At 38.1% G+C, this 16,925-nt stretch overlaps 1 protein-coding gene across 1 annotated transcript in view; it reads right to left on the reverse strand.

The window, feature by feature from the left end:
• Positions 1 to 6,181: 6,181 nt before the first annotated feature.
• HAO1 (hydroxyacid oxidase 1) overlaps positions 6,182 to 16,925 on the reverse strand; it is a 63,147-nt gene continuing 52,403 nt past the window's right edge. Inside the window, exons 6-8 of the mRNA XM_069548044.1 lie at positions 10,327 to 10,485; positions 10,145 to 10,214; positions 6,182 to 8,216 (exon numbers count right to left, since the gene is read on the reverse strand). Coding sequence (XP_069404145.1) covers positions 8,146 to 8,216; positions 10,145 to 10,214; positions 10,327 to 10,485 — 300 coding nt within the window. The 3' untranslated portion in view covers positions 6,182 to 8,145. The remainder of the gene's footprint in view (positions 8,217 to 10,144; positions 10,215 to 10,326; positions 10,486 to 16,925) is intronic.

Here is a 16,925-nt window from a genome sequence, read left to right on the forward strand (position 1 = left end):
CTGACCCATGATCGTGAATATTTAATAGTTGCATAAATTAATTTTTGGTAGATTAACAGTTTATGTCTGAATCTTCAGGTCTTTTTGTTGCTTTGTTGCATTGTTGCATCTTTTTTGGAGCTATATGATTGGTAATACTGGAAACAGTGAATTTTAACTTTATTTAGTTAGGTTTATTGAAGAATTGTTTAAAAGAGTTTCTTCCTAACTACTTTTTTAGTGCACTTTTTAAAAGCACTACTTAAGATGAAATGTTCATGTTACAGTACAAGTTTTATTAAATTACTGTTATTCATAAGTTCTCCCCCAAAGTTGCAGTGGTATTGCTCATTCATATTTCAACTTGATAGGATGGTTATAACAACTAAAATATTCAAACCAAAAGTATATTCTTGACTAAGGCAAAACTATTGTCTTCTATTATTTAGAAACTTTAAAAATCTGAGACATTTGTTCATTAATATTAAAACCAGATAACATGGTATCAACAATAAAGGAAAATCTGAGCCAAAAGTGTGTGCTTGACTTGGGCAATGCTCCATGTTATATGGTAAAGAAATCTGCTCCTGGATCAAAGAGATACCAAAGTTCCTTAGAGAAAGTTTTTTGTTGGTGCCAGTTGGTGGTTGAGAATACAGGATTTTGTCTACTCAAAAGGACATATTTCACTCTAACATACTTTGCTCACTCTTCTCAGAGTTCCAGGATGCCTTATACATCCAGTACATGCCTTATATTTTTATTATAATTGTTTATATAATAGCTTACACATATCACTTCCTAATTTAAAAGGGGGTCACTATTCTTTAGCACATAGTATTGATAAGTAATATTACTATTCCATCTAAAGACTGAAAATTAATGTTCAAGATTATTTTCTCAAGATGATGTGTTTATTCCATGGCTAGTCTGAGTCACAAAATCAAAACTTTAGATAAAATTTCTGGAATCTTCCTAGTAAACCATAAGTAAAAGATTAACAAGAACAATAAACAAAAACAATACTGTTTTAGACCAATATAGCACTTTTCTTCTAAATAATTGTAAACATTATGATATTTATTGTAAGAGCTGCTATAACATATAATTTTTTATATTAGAAAGCTATGTTGAAAAGACTTTATGTGATTTGCCCAGGGTAACCATGTAGCAAATCTTGTCTTGAGTCTATTAAATGAAGTTTCTTCTCTGCCTAAGATTGTTTTGCATATCTACATCTGGACTACCCAGGATCATACCAGCTGGCCACATGTTACTACTTAAATTTAGAATAATTAGAATTAAAGTGAAGCATTCAATGCTGGGCACATTTCAAGCACCCAATAGCCATATGTAGATAACGGCTACTATATCAGACAGCACATATATACAAGGCTTCCATCATCACAAAACATTTATGGGGCAATACTAGTCCAGATAATAAGAATCTCTCTTTTCTTTCTTTCTTTTTTTTTTTATGGCCACACTACAGTGTGTGGGATCTTAGTTCCCTGACCAGAGATAGAACCCTTGCTCCCCAAAGTAGAAGGCTTGAGTCTTAACCACTGGACTGCCAGGGATGTCCATGGATAATAAGGATCTTAAAGTGTTTGTTTTAACAAAATAAATGTCCCCAAATTTATAATAACCAATGATTTTACTATTGCTATAACATTGTTAGTAAGGCTAATGTAGAAAAATAGAGGTAATATTAATAATATATTAATTCATTTGAGACATATGCTATTATGTTGGCATTTTTCATATTTAAACTAAAATTAAAACAATGTACTAAGCATAGTTCCATTTTTAAGCTGTGTCATGTGATATTTAGCATTGCCTCAGCTGAAGATATTGAAATTCAAAGATAAAGATATGATTTTTCAGGCATCAGGTTTTTGGTTTGGTTTTTTGGTGGGTGGTGCTAAGTTAACAGCAAAGAGAGGAAAGCAGACCAATCTGGATTTCATCAGATGCCAGAGGGCAATGCAAAAAGTCCACCAGAGGCAAGTGTGACTCCAAAATATTATAACCATCTCAGCTACTGTTCAAACATAAAAGCATCAGGCCAATTGTTAAACATGCACAAACTCAAAGAATACTGTCTTTTTTTTTACTTTACAATATTGTATTGGTTTTGCCACACGTCAACATGAATCCGCCATGGGTGTACACATGTTCCCAATCCCAAACCCTGCTCCCACCTCCCCCCCAACACCATCCCTCTGGGTCATCCCAGTGCACCAGCCCCAAGCATCCTGCACCCTGCATCAAACCTAGACTGGTAATTTGATTCTTAAAATATGAGTTACCAATGAAGTCCAGGGAATGAAGACGAGGTAAATCAAAATGAAGAACCAGGGAACAGAGTAGCTATGAAGATTATATAAGTACTAAACCCTTTTCAATGAAAACTAATATTAAACAATTTTGGAAGAGGAATAATTAAACAATTTCAGAAGAGGTATAGTAGAAAAAAATTATAATGCATTAATAATATTTAGAGAGAAGGGGAGAAAAATAGAAAAGAGAGTAGATGTAAGAGGCTAATTTCTTCATTTTTTATAGTGATTAGTTAACTGATATCATATAAAATGTATATGCCAGAAATAACAATTCACTCAAACTTCTTAAGTTTTAAATAATTTTCAAAATGTCATAAGCAGGTATTTACATGCTATATTTCTTTTTGGAAGAACTATTTACCTTAATTTTAAGAATTCCTGCAATTTCACTTTCCCTCCCACTAAATTTAAGTAAAACTAAATTGAATATTTTACTTAAATGTAACATTTACTGTGTAGTTCTATTCTAGCAAAGCCATTTTTATCTATGTATCCAGATGCTATTTATTGTATGTATATAGCAGTGTCTGAAAGAGTATTCACCTAATATAAATAACAATTATATTTATGTGATAAAATACGTGGTTTTTATTTTACTTTGTTGAATTGCTTGAAATCCTTAACGATTTTTCACAAAAAGTCAAATTTTAAAGTAAGTAATATAAAAAAGAATTATTACAAATAAGACTATGTTCAATTTATAATTCACAATACATTCTCACATATATCACCATGCTGTGTCTTCATTTCACAGCTGAGATTCTGAGCGTCCTAAGGTTAAATAAAACTTTGGGGTGGGTTGGTTTTGACTTTCAACTAGTAAGGTTAGTAATAAAACTCTAATACATAATGTGAAGCATATTACTATTAACTACTCCACCAATAAGAAGATCCCCACACTGTTAGACTTAGGATTTTGACTATAATAAAAAATGAATCAACTTGAAAGGTAGATGATCTAACCAGAGAACACAAGTAGGAAACTGAGCCAGGATCTTTTTCCCAATGAGGCTGAACAAATGAACAAATAAATATAGTGCACACTTGAATTTCACCCATTGTATTGGCATCATTCAGGGTAACACAGTTCTTGGTTTTCAGAAGATCCTGGAAAATTTTCAGTTGAACCTATGGGCATTATCTGAAATGATATTCAGAAAAATAGCAATAGAAATAGAAACAAATAACTGGCTAAAAATAAACTCCCCCAAAAAATTCTTAGGGAAGAAACAAGATACTGACTACTGAAGTAAGCATTGGATAAGGACAGGAAATTGCATCTTTTTAAATAGATAAGATTTCCCATCACATAAACATAAAATAATACCCTGTATCATTTGTGTTAACATTTGTATCACCTAAAATAAACTCTCATCCTGATGTTCTTCTATAATTGGCATGTGACAAAGCACGCATTGAAGCAAATAAGAGTTCAGAAAGCATTCTTTATCTTTATGTTATAAGACGCCTTCAGATTTTCCTAAACAGACAAACTTTATTTTGTTGCTATGCAACAGATGTGCAATACAGTCCTTCGGACAATAAATAAATTATGAATTTTACAATGAAAGGTCTTTTCTCCCTGTTTGAGAACAAGCCACCACTTCCTTTCATGCTATACTAATCCACCACAGCTCTCTAAAGCTGTTTCACAAATGCTAATGTTTTGGCAAGATAAACAAATGAATGAATAGCACAGCAATGACACAGATGCAGCTTGCAGACAGCACGCTAAGAAGCATCAATACTACTTGATTCATTCTTACAGGTCTGGGATCCTGGGCTCCCCAAGCGTGGTAGAGAGAAGGAAGTTTATTTCACACCCACGTTCTTCCAAATAGCAGAATATAAGCGACTTTGATGAAAAAAGATTCTGATGAGTTCTGTTAGCAGGCACCCATCATGGCTACATGTATCAAGCCTGTTCTGTGTGAGGACATGAGAGTGATTTTAGCCGTGAGGGGAACATCTGTGAGGCCAAGATGTCACAGGTGTTGAGAACCCATGACTCATGCACCAGACTGGCCACACCATGTTTAACATGACCTGCTCCATGTTTAAACTGTTAAATATTTGCCAACTCTTAAAAATCTTCACATAATAATGTAGATGTCTAGCTTTCCTTGAAAAATAAGAAAATAACACTGAACTTGCATTTTCATTTAAACTGGTGGGAATCAGCTTCCAGCAGAAAAAAAACAACAAAAAAAAACAGTGAATCAATAAACTGGTACATTCATGCATTGGGTTACTATAGAGCAATAAACAGGAAGGATTACTGATATACACAACAACATGAATGGAATTCATGTACAAAACCAAAAACAGTAGTACATATTATTTGATCCCAGTTATATGAAGTTCAAGAACAGCTTGAACTAACCAAAGGTGATGGAAGTAGCGTAAGTTTACTTCTGGTAGACGGAGTGGTTTGGGGACAATGGAAAACTTCCAAATCTTGATCTGGGTGGTGGTAGTCACATGGGTGTGTGTGTAACATGTATCCACCTATGACAAACTTGGACACTTAACACACATCACTACAAGTACTTTGTGTCTCCATATGAAATAAATTTTAACAAGAAGAATCAATTGGCTGAATAAAAGATGGCATTTTCAGATGGGTTGTCATCCACCCATACCCAACAGTTGGGTCATTACATGATCTGCTTGGCAAATTGGACTTGATGCTTCTTGCTCTAGGCAACACCAGTGATGCCTTGAAGAGCAGTATCTGCCTCACCTAGGAGCGTGTTAGAAATACAGAACCTACCGCAGACCTCCTGAATCAGAATCTATAGACATGATCCCAGCAATCTGTTTTAACAAGCCCATCTGGCATGCTACAGTTCATGGGGTCACAAAGAATCAGACATGACTGAGTGACTAACACACACACACACACACACACACACCATACACACACACACACACACACACACACACACACATGCACCAGGTGATTATAATACATTCTCCAGCTTGAGAAGCACTTCTCTAGGGTACCATATACATTAAACACACAAGAAAAGCAGATTGGCCTATATTAAATTCTTCATTCCCTATTATCCCTTCTCTCAACATATTTTAAGAAACTCAGGAACAGAAAGATCAATTGTCTTACTTAAAGAACTTCATTCAAGCTCAAGTGAGAAAATCCCCAGAAGTGGATATGCAACAAACACCCCCTCTTCCTGTGTCAGACATCACACACCTTTGGTTTTAGCACTGTTAAAACAGGATTGGAGACACTCAAGACAATATAAAAACAACTTTGTATCTTTCTGATTATGGAAACAACACATATCATAAAACATTCAGTCCTATCACAACTCTGAAGAAAATAATGGGGATCTATGTTCAAGGAGGTAGCGTGGCTCTAGGGGTCATAAAAGTATCTAGAAATTCACAAATTAAGACCATTCATCCCCATTCTCATAAGATTTACTTAAAGCACCATGTATGGATCTTCATTTGCTGAGATAGTTATCAAGTTTTTAGCAATCTGCTGTATCAAGCCTACTATGATGTAAGTTTCCCAGGTGGGTCAATAGCAAAGAGTCCACCTGCAATGCAGGAGATGCGAGTTCAATCCCTGGGTCAGGAAGATGGCAACCTACTCCAGTATTCTTGTCTGGAAATCCCATGGACAGAGGAATTTTGTGGGCTACAATCCACATGGTCGCAAAGAGTCGGACACGACTTGGCAACTAAATAACAACAACAACAAACCATGATGAAGCCAAAGCGGACATTCTTTGCCAACAGCAAAGACACTTTCAAATCAGTTGGTGGGATCAAAGAGGTACTTATTATAGATCTATCAGTTTATTAACACTAACTGGAAACACAAACAGTTATGTGATGTGACAGTCAAAACTTTTATTGGTATCTGGAGAATAACTTAAGGCATAATTTTCATCACATTAAATGTCTAATTTTTTACCTCATATTACTTATTTATTCGGCTGTATCATGTGGCATGGGGGAATATTAGTTCCCTGACTGGAGTTTAACCTGGGCCTCCTGCAGCGGAAGCACAGAATTGTAACCACTGGGCCACCAAGCAAGTCCCAAATGATTCTTTTTTATCAGACTCAGATATAATTTCAAAAAGAAAGATCTATATTTGTGTCCCTCAGAGTATTTATGAATACTCTAGCATTTAAAGGGAAAGAGAGGAGGAAGGAAGAAGAGAGAAAGACAGAATGACGGAGAGAGAGGGAGAAAGAAAGAGACAAAGAGAGATCTGAGAATAATAAAACATTATAATAAAACAACAAAATATAGCATCACCATCATATATTAAGGTAGTGATTCTCTCTCAATTGTTCCATTCAGTACTTTACAGTAAATGAATAACCAGGGAGATGGTGAAAAGAAGTTTCAAACTCTCTTTGGTTACCAGCTTCACCTACAATCTGTCAAAAATCTGGCTAGGGAATAAATGTGAAGCTCATATGACCAGGGCTTCATGGACAGGCAACCAGTGCAGTCACACAGGACTCCAGGCTCCAAAGGGGGGCCTCATGTTTGAGTTTAATGTCCTTACTGACTTAAAATTCTTAATAATCTTATCTTTGAGTTTGTGTAAAGGATCAGGGGATCATGGAACACGTGCTGCAGCCTGGGAGCCTAGAATGATACACTGTCCCTCCTCCAACCCATCTACCCACTGCTACCTCCCCAAGTCCCTTGAGTGAGTCCTTGGCTGCTGGCTCATCCAGCCCCAATGACAGCATCACCCGTCAGCACCCTTCACGGCCCCGGGCACAGAGGAGCCAGGATAGATCACAGGGCAGTGTTCAGGCACCCATGAGGATTCCCCTGCCCAAGGAAACATGGCATTAAACAGAAAGAAAAGATTCCACGAGAGGTTCAGAGAAAAACCTTGGAAGGAAGCCTTTTTCCTGCTTTTCTGAACAGGGGGCCCACATCTTCACTTGGCATGGCCTTCATAAATCATGAAGCTGGCCTTACATGTGACTGAGTGGGGAAGAAGCAAACTAATGAAGGAGAATGAGGTGTAAAAGAATGAACGAGTATGCACAGGAGGAACAAAGAGGTATTTGGGTTCTGAGATTAAAACAGTTGAATTCCATACTGTTACATATGGGTCAGATAGCTACTTTTCAGAAAATGCTTTATTTCTCTCTGATTAAGAAGTAGACTGAAAAAAAAAAAAGAAGCAGTCTATATCATAAAATACTCAGATATATTCAGATACTGAAGACGTGAATGGAAATCTACATTCAAAGAAGTCACATAGCCCAGAGTGTTAAAAAGTATCTAGAAAATCACTTTTATCCCAATTCTATCAAGTGCTATCTCCTTAGTGTTGTGAATCCAAACATCCTGTTTCTCCAGGCACATCCAGCCTTCTAAAGTTGCCCTTAGACTTTAAGAACACAGTTTTAGGGATATCCAAATATAGTGAAGGTTTATAAACAGGGAGATCATTATCTTTTGACCTCGGCACTAGCTACCCCCAATTTTACCCAGGAATATCTTTTGTTTGTAGCATGTGAGGCTGCCAGGGGATGACGTTGTCTAAAACCATTTTCAATGTTTTCTTTTTAACAGTTAATATATTTCCAGGATGCAAGTCCATTTCTTTCTAAAAGGTTCCTAGGACACTCATTGAAAAGTCAAAAGCAATGAACTTAAAATAGCAAGGGATTGCTATTTTGCTGGAGAAGAATGATACCCTTTGTATCGAAGTGGGGAATTACAGGCTGTGGTCACTCTCTGCACAGTGTCTCTTTGTCAAGTAACACATGCCAAAAAAAAAAAAATACAGATGGGAAAATATTGTGCACTGTCAGATCTTGGAAACAGCCAAAGGATTTTTCCTCACCAATGTCTTGTCGATGACTTTCACATTCTGGCACCCTGAAAAAATAATGCATACATTTAATATGAAATGAATGCAATAATAATCAGGCAGGTAATCGTTTTCCCAAGGAATGTAAAACTTGACAAATGTAAGGTTTATGATTCAAGGTAAGCTTGCCAAATCTTATGTGGCATGAGACCATTTTTATTACCTAAACAGTCCTTAACACAAAATGACTGGCACATATTTTTATTAACACAAAGAGTATATTCTTTTCTGCCACATTTAATACAGAGTCAGTGGCTAAAAGTTCTCTTTTAGGATATGTCTGTAGCAAATTAAAAGGCAGGGTGAGGATTCAAAGAATGGCATTCTTCTCACGGATACTGTGTCTACCCAGCCTCAGCTCAGAAGTGCATAGACCACTGAGCTCTGGAATCTCTCTGTGGGGATGGTCTGGGTGACACAGCTCACAGAAAAGGAAGCCCTTGCTACCTTCAAAAGTAGGGGAGGGGATGATTGACTCAAGATTATTTGTTGCATTTAGAGGTCCATTCTGAGTCAAATTCAAAACAGTCACTAAGAATAATGATTATTTATTTGTTCATTCACTCAGCAAATATTTATTCTTTACATGCTATGTTCTAATCCAGACCCTAGAGATACTGCAGTGAAGACAACAAAGATCCCTGCCTCGTGGTTCTTAACATTCCAGAGGAGAAACAGACAATGCACAATGTATGTCATTTAAGAAAAATAACGTGATAGATAATCTACAGAAGGTGTTAGGTGCCAAGAAAAATAATGAAATTAGAAGATGTTAGCTGCTATGGAAAAAAATGAAAAAGTAACAGAGAAAAAAACTAGAAGTTGGGTAAATGGAAGACAAATTGTGATTTTAAATATGGTGATCAACATGGGATCCTATGAGACAGTAAAATGTAACAGTGTGACTTGAAGGACATGGGGGAGTTTGCCACATAGATTTTTGGGGAAAGAGCATCCAGCCAGCAGGAAGAGCAAGGCTAAAGCCTTTAGGCTGAAACATGTCTGCTGTTATCAGGGATCGGCAAGAAGGCAAATAAGGCCCGGGTGGACATATTTGTCACTCAAATATGGCCTGAGTAACAGTGGGAGGAGCTGAAGTCAGAGAGGTGACAGAGGTCAAACCACATAGAACCTCATAGACCATCATGAGGACTTTGGTATTTATTCTGAATAAATTGGGAGCAATTGAAATGTGCTGATAGAAGAGTGAAATGATCTAAGTTAATGTCTAAAAGGATAGTTCTGATGCTGTGATCAGAATAGACTGGAACAGAGAAGGAAGACAGGATAGACAGGCTGCATCAAAATACCCAAGAAAAGAGACAATGACAGGAAGGGTACACCAGGAAACCATTGCAATATCCAAGAAGAAGGGAGATGATGCAAGTTCTAATTAGGCTTTTTTTACAGGAAGCACCTTTGTGGGTGGATGTGAGGCTATGAGAGAGAAAAGGAGTCAAGAGTGACTTAAGATCTGAGCAAGTGAGGCAAAGGTATTAACATGAACTGAGACTGAAAAATCTGCAGGTAGAGCAGAGTTAACATAGAAATTCAGCAGCTTAGTTTTGAACAGGTAGATTTTGAGATACCACATAGACATCTAGGTGGAGCTGGTGGCTAGCCCATTAGATTTATTGTTCATGTGTTAAGAGAGGAGAAAGAATATGATATAGCATCACCCTTAAGGTACTAATAAGACTTGTCAAAGCATCGTTGAAAAAACTGTCCAAGCAAAGGCTAAGTGACTGCTACAGGCAGACATGCTGTGGAGTTCCTCCCTTCAAGAGCTCTCTGCACACTATAGCCAACTTTAAATTTAATTACACTCCAAATCGTTCCATCCTCTTCCCCCTCAAATTCACTTATTTCCACCAAGGAGCCTGGCCTAAAGACACCCAGAAGAAATGAAAGAGTAAATGATAACACCAAGTCTTACCACTCAGAGCCATGGCCAACCAGAATTCCTCCTTCAGTATCTCAAGGACATCCTGAACACCTTTCTCTCCCTAAGCAAGAAGACACAGATCTTTTGAATAAGTCCATATGACTGGATTCATGAATTTATTTCACAGTTGAGTCACTCTGTTTTATATATTTATTGCTTTGTTCTCCAATTACCTGGGAAGCCAAGCCCCAAATGATTGGTCTCCCCACAAACACAGCCTTGGCTCCCAGGGCCAGAGCTTTCAGAACGTCAGTTCCCTTCCGCACACCACCATCCAGGAAGACCTCCACCTTCCCTTCCACAGCCTCCACTATTTCTGGCAGAGCATCAATCTGTGGAGAGAAGAGGTCAGTGAAGTGATACTGCGCATGTTGAATTGTTCCCCAACTCAACTTCCACAGGCCACCAACCATCCAATTAGCACTGAGAGTAGGAAAGGCTAGGCTTAGAATCAGCAGTAAAATCAGTCTCTCCTAAAATAAAAGAAGTGCAAATGCTAGCAACCAAAGACCAGCTAAATTTGGAACTGAGTGGCTTATTTTTCTGTTGAAGTCCAAGATTATTTTTTTTATTCCTGATGTGTGTACATGCATGCTAAGTTGTTTCAGTCCTGTCCAACTCTGCAATCCTATGGACTGTAGCCTGCCAGCCTCCTCTGTCCCTAGGATTCTCCAGGCAAGAATATGGGAGTGGGTTGCCATGCCCTTCTCCTGGGTATCTTCCCAACTCAGGAATCAAACCCATGTCTCTTAAGTCTCCTGTAATGGTAGAAAAGGGATGCAATGGTAGGTAGGTGGCACTAATACCACCTGGGAAGCCCTTATTCCTGATATTCGGATTCAAATATCATGATCCAAATATATATATATATATATATATATATATATATATACACACACACACACACACACAATTAAAAATACATAATCAGCTTAAAAGACACAGACCTACTCTATATTAAATGCATAAATATAAATGAAGTATCTTCCTCATATAAATTATTCTGAACATTAATTTACTCATTGAAAGTCAATTGTTAAAATTCATACTCAGGTTATGGTAGAAGCAATGGTATATAAAAATGCAAACACTATCAGTCACAAAAAAACTTAGTTTCTGATTTTCCCACCCGAAATATGAGAATATATATAATATACAATTATATATAACAATATAGCAAACATCCAGTTATACATTAAAGAATTCTCACAGAAAATATTTTTTCTTGCTTTTAAGGAAAATGACCACATGTACTTTGAAGATCCTCATCTTGATTAGCAGTTGATGATGGGCTTAGTATATCAGCTCTAGAGAATACAAGAGCTTCATTGAGGTCTATCTGCTAGACTGTATTATTGTTCGTAATTCTTCACACCACTCTGAACCCACTCTTTTTCCAAGGTCACTTGGCAGTGTTTCTTAGTTTAAAAAACAACAACAACAACAGCACAGTGCAACTATCACTCCTTGACAGTGGCCTTGGCCTTGCAACCTTCTTTGCCCAATGACATGTGAACAGAGGTGGAAGAGTGCCATTTCTGTGCATGGACCTTGAAAGACCTCATACATTTCAACTGTCTGTTGCAGCTGTGCCATTTGCCATGCGAGGAAACTCCCCCTCTCCGCAGCAGAGCTGAGACCCCCCGGAGGAGAAGGAGAGTTGTCCCATCCAAGCACAGCTGGACCTGAAACTTGGAGAACAGCCCCCCAGCCAGTACCAAATCTAGGTCAGCAGACCTCCAGTTGACAAAAAGTTTCATGGGAATAATGATTTAAATCACTGAGTTTGGAATCTTTTGTTGTTTAGCATCATGTGGTAATAGCTCATAAAGTTGGTTAATAGCCAATATAGTTAGTTATAGATAGTAACTGACACAGTTGGCTACTTTGGTATAAATCTTTGCATCTGAGGGTGGTAACAATTCTCATAGTGACCTACTATAGTGACCACAGTAGGTCAAAATCTGCAGAAATTATCCACACTTATCCCCAAGTACTTAAATATAAAATGAAATCCATACATTCAAGTGCAGTTTTTCCAGAAATAATTGTGCTGAAATCACTCAAAAACTTTCCTGCTTCTCCCCCAAAATTTGAGAGGCTCAGTGTAAAAAGAGTTTTATGTAAAAGACTGAAGACCAAACCCAACTACAGATTTGGAGGAAGTGAAGGTAACAGTTGGAGCACAGCCCCCTAAATGTTTGGCAAGTAATGTGATTTTCCTCTTTTCCTCTCGGCTTTTCTGCCTGGCCAAACATGCTTTGGATCCATTTACATATGTCCCTTTAACTATACATAGTCCTCCTTTTAGAGTCAGGCAAGTTACATCAACATATAAATGCTACAATTTCCAAGTGATGATGCAAGCTATAATTAAGTATATTTCCCCATTTGAAACCAAAACCAAAGAAAAATATTAGCTAGTTTCAGTTCAACACACGTTTTCAAAGTCACGCAAATCAAGTCTTTTAGGATATTTCCAATGCCCAATCTGGCCTAAAAAATAAACTAATAAGGATACTTAAAGTGTGAATCCTGGGTTATCAAATAAAGCCTAGATTGGTGTTTTCCTGTCCGTGGACAAGGAATTTCTATCCATCACAGAGCATTTCTATCCTCCCTTTCTTCTTCCTGGAGTTGCAGTTTTACTGGGTATATATTATGCAGAATAATTCTGACAAGAGCAGATAAAATAACTAAATATAGTGAACAAGTCCACTATTTTATGACTTTTCTGTTTCTTTTCAGCTTGCTACACATCTAAAAGACCATTCATTTCAGCTTTTCTTTTCTTAGTGGTTCCTTAGACAACTAATTGCAGGCTTAGCTCCAGCAGAGTTAATCTACAGGAAAATATGGTAAGATTCCAATGTACTACTGTTCGCTCATCCATCCATTCACTGATTTATCAAATATTTTATTGATGACTTGGCAGATTCCAGGCATCATGCCAGGCAGTTTATGGAATTCAAAAAGAATCCCACAGGGACCTGATTCTGGAAGAGCCCCCCTCTTTCCTGTTCCTGCTCAAGGTCCTCCCTGTCCACAAAACTTCCACTCACAAGGTGCTTCCATCTTTCTACCTTCTTGAGGCATCCAATCCTACACTCATGATTTCTGACATTTTAGGCATAAAGCACTTTAAAGGTTCCAAACCAGAGTAGTTGAGCACAAACAAATAGTAAAGCCAGAGGTGCTTTAGTTAATAATGAAGAAGACAGATTTCAGGCCACTGCCCACAAGTCCTCCTCCGACTCTCTACCCACCATGCTTCAGGCAGCCCTGGCTGGAGGTGGTGGTGTGAGTTCTAATAAGTAGTGTGAGTTCTACTAAGCACATTTAGAAAACCCCTGATCCATATAGGTCTTGCTGACGGTTTGTGATTGCAGAAATGGCTGCAGCCATCTGCCACCTTATCTTCATTTCCTTGCAGTGCAACATTTCTTCTCCTCCCATCATGAGGAAGAAATGAAGTCAGAAAAGTCTATTTCCTCACCTCTTGAATCTGAAGTGGCCGTGTGACTAGCTTCCACCAACAGAAAAAGAAATAAGTGACAATAAGCCTGTTCTAAGCATAGAACTCAAGAGGCTTAGATATTTCCACTTGCTCCCTGGAATACCCAGTGCCTTGTGAGACCCAGCCCACCTAACGTTCTAGATATGAGAGACAATGCAGAGCCATCCCTGCTGAGGTCATCCTCCACCAGCCTGCTCTAGTAGACCCAGCAGCTGACCACAGACATGTATGAGTGAGCCCAGCCCGGAACACAAAACTTCTCTGCGGATCTCAGGTCAAATGGACAATTCACAAAGTTATGACACGAATCAAAGGCTATTGAATTTTAGCCAGTAGATTTCAGAATGATTTGTTACACAGCAAAAGCTAACTGATAGATCAAATGGTCCTCAAATGAAGAATATAATAAATCCTTTTCAGAAGGAAAAATGAAATTTCTGATGTCATAGAATATACCCAAGGACTCAATTTTAGAAACACTGATTTAACAACCTAAAGTTTATTTTATGAAAATGTTTTACAGTTGAAAGTTTTCACTAGAAAAGAATGTCATATTTTTAAGTTTAAGGGCTTCCCTGGTGGCTCAGTTGGTAAAGAATCCACCTGCATGTGGGAGACTTGGGTTCAGTCCCTGGGTTGGGAAGATCCCCTGGAGGATGGCATGACAACCCACTCCAGTATTCTTGCCTGGAGAATCCCATGGACGGAGGAGCTTTGTGGGCTACAGTCCATGGGGTCACAAAGAGTCAGACATGACTGACTAAGCACTAGTTTGGATCCAGTTAGCATAAAAAATTTTTTTTTTCATAAAAATTTTTTTTAAAAAAGTTCTTAGGGTTCAAAGACTCCACATACTCTGTCTTTAGACCCCAGTTTAAGATGATCTAGTATTGTGGATTGTGGAAATATACTGATTCTGCCATATCATTCCCTGATTACCTCAGAACTAGTCTTTGCCACGTTATTACCTTCAGAGTAAGGATCTTAATGTGAACTTATTTTTTTAAGGCAGATGTTAAATTATTTATAAAAGCATACACTACTGAATTATTAAAATTCTTAGAAGGAAATATGTTATTCTTTTCTTTTATTGGAGTATAGTTATTTTATAATGTTATGTTCGTTCCTGCTATACAGCAAAGTGAATCAGCTATGTGTTTACATAAACCCCCTCTTTTTTGGATTTCCTTCCCATTTAGGTGACCACAGAGCATTGAGTAGAGTTCCCTGTGCTATACAGTCAGTTCTAATTAGTTATCTATTTTATATATAGTAGTGTATATATGTGGAGAAGGCAATGGCACCCCACTCCAGTACTCTTGCCTGGAAAATCCCATGGATGGAGGAGCCTGGTAGGCTGCAGTTCATGGGGTTGCTAAGAATCAGATACAGCTGAGCAACTTCACTTTCACTTTTCACTTTCACTTTTCACTTTCATGCATTGGAGAAGGAAATGGCAGCCCATTCCAGTATTCTTGCCTGGAGAATCCCAGGGGCGGGGGAGGCTGGCAGGCTGACTATGGGGTTGCACAGAGTTGGACACGACTGAAGTGACAGCAGCAGCGGCAACAGCAGTGTATATGTGTCAATCCCAAACGCCCAGTATATCCCACCCCCCCTCCCACCTTGGTGTTAATATGTTTGTTCTCTGTCTGTGTCTCTACTTCTGCTTCACAAATAATGTGAACTTATTTTTAAACTCTTTGCTGGAACAGGCCATCAATAGCACTGTATTACTATGGACTGCAGTCAAACTCCTGATCTGGGACTCTTAATGATAAGTATTTCTCCATACAAGAAAACTCTGTGATTTATAGAAATGCAGAAATCATACAATCCAGACATTTAATTTTTGCAACCAACACAACATTATGCAGAGACTCAGGCTGAAAAGTCTGAGCAACTTGCTCACCCAGCTCTCACCCCTCTAGAGGCAAGAAAGGGCTTGAACCCAAGACTCTGTGTACAGTTCAGTGCTCTTGCAGTAAAATCACACTGCCTCTTTGGCTCTGAGTTATGATGTCACAGAATGTGCAGGAGAGTAAGTCCTTCTGTGTATCTACTGAGAAGCATATCACAGCCTCCTCCAAGTCTTTTGCCAAATGCCTGAAAACCAACACATTGAGAGAAAAACAACTTCACTATAAACTTAATCCTGCTTCACATTTCTCTCATCATCGTGCACCTTAAATTTGCTCTAAAGTAGGAGGCAAATTCAAGCAAGTATCTCCTCTCAGGCACACATCATGCAAAGGGGAGGGTCATTGTTTATCTTAAAACAGTCTCTGAGACCACAACTCAAAAAGCCCTTTTAGATAAGTTTCCATATCCCCTCAGCCAGAAGGAAAGAAACCACACCATTCAGATATTTTTTTCCCTTAAAAATCTAGTTAGATTTGATTTCAGTAGATTTAGATTTTATTTTTAGAAAACAAACTTAATTTGGCCTACCCACTAAGTCCACGTCTTCATACACAAGAGAGGCATAAATCTGCGGAAAAGCCTTGAACTGAGACCAACTTCTCCTGCCTGCCCAGAGGAGCTCTTCACTCTCCACTACAGGCAATGTTTACCATCACCTAAAAAGATGGGTCTTTATAAGTAATGCTGAATTGGAAAGAGCTGACAACTTCCAGTTTTATGATTTTAATTACTGATTCTGTGCAAAGACTTGATTTGTTCCTACCATAAGCCCATTAGCGCTTCAAGAAAAACTCTTGAGTGCAAATACATGTGTCCAGGAGCCCCCAGCCTCATTCAATCTGCCCTAAGGCCTGCACAACATCCATGGATGTAGCTAAATCAACCTGCTATCTTAATGAAACAGTAATCCACTACTTGACTAAATTATTTTAATAATTCAAATGCTTGCCCCAATTAAAACCATCCCATAATAACTATGACTAAATGGTTCTGACAAAAGGGGGAAATGGATATGATGATCCAGCTCAGAAATGATGAACTAAAGAGTCTATCCACATTATTTCAGAGATACATATTTAGTTAAGTTTTGTTGCATGATGTTAGCTTACTTTGCCTACGATAAATGAGGTTATGGAATACTAAAGCTTAAAGGCACCAAAGAAACAATCTAATTAATTTTTTTAACTTTAAAAGATGAAAAAGCTGAGATTTGGAGGGGTTATCCCTCTGCCCCATAGCAGGTCAGACCCTTCTCTCTTTCCTTGGCTCTCATAATTATCCAGGCCACCTCATTGGTCTTCCTGTTCCCTGTCATGCCACAGTCCAATTTGT

The sequence above is a fragment of the Ovis canadensis genome, chromosome 13 (genome assembly GCF_042477335.2).
Source record: "Ovis canadensis isolate MfBH-ARS-UI-01 breed Bighorn chromosome 13, ARS-UI_OviCan_v2, whole genome shotgun sequence".
NCBI lineage: Eukaryota > Metazoa > Chordata > Mammalia > Artiodactyla > Bovidae > Ovis > Ovis canadensis.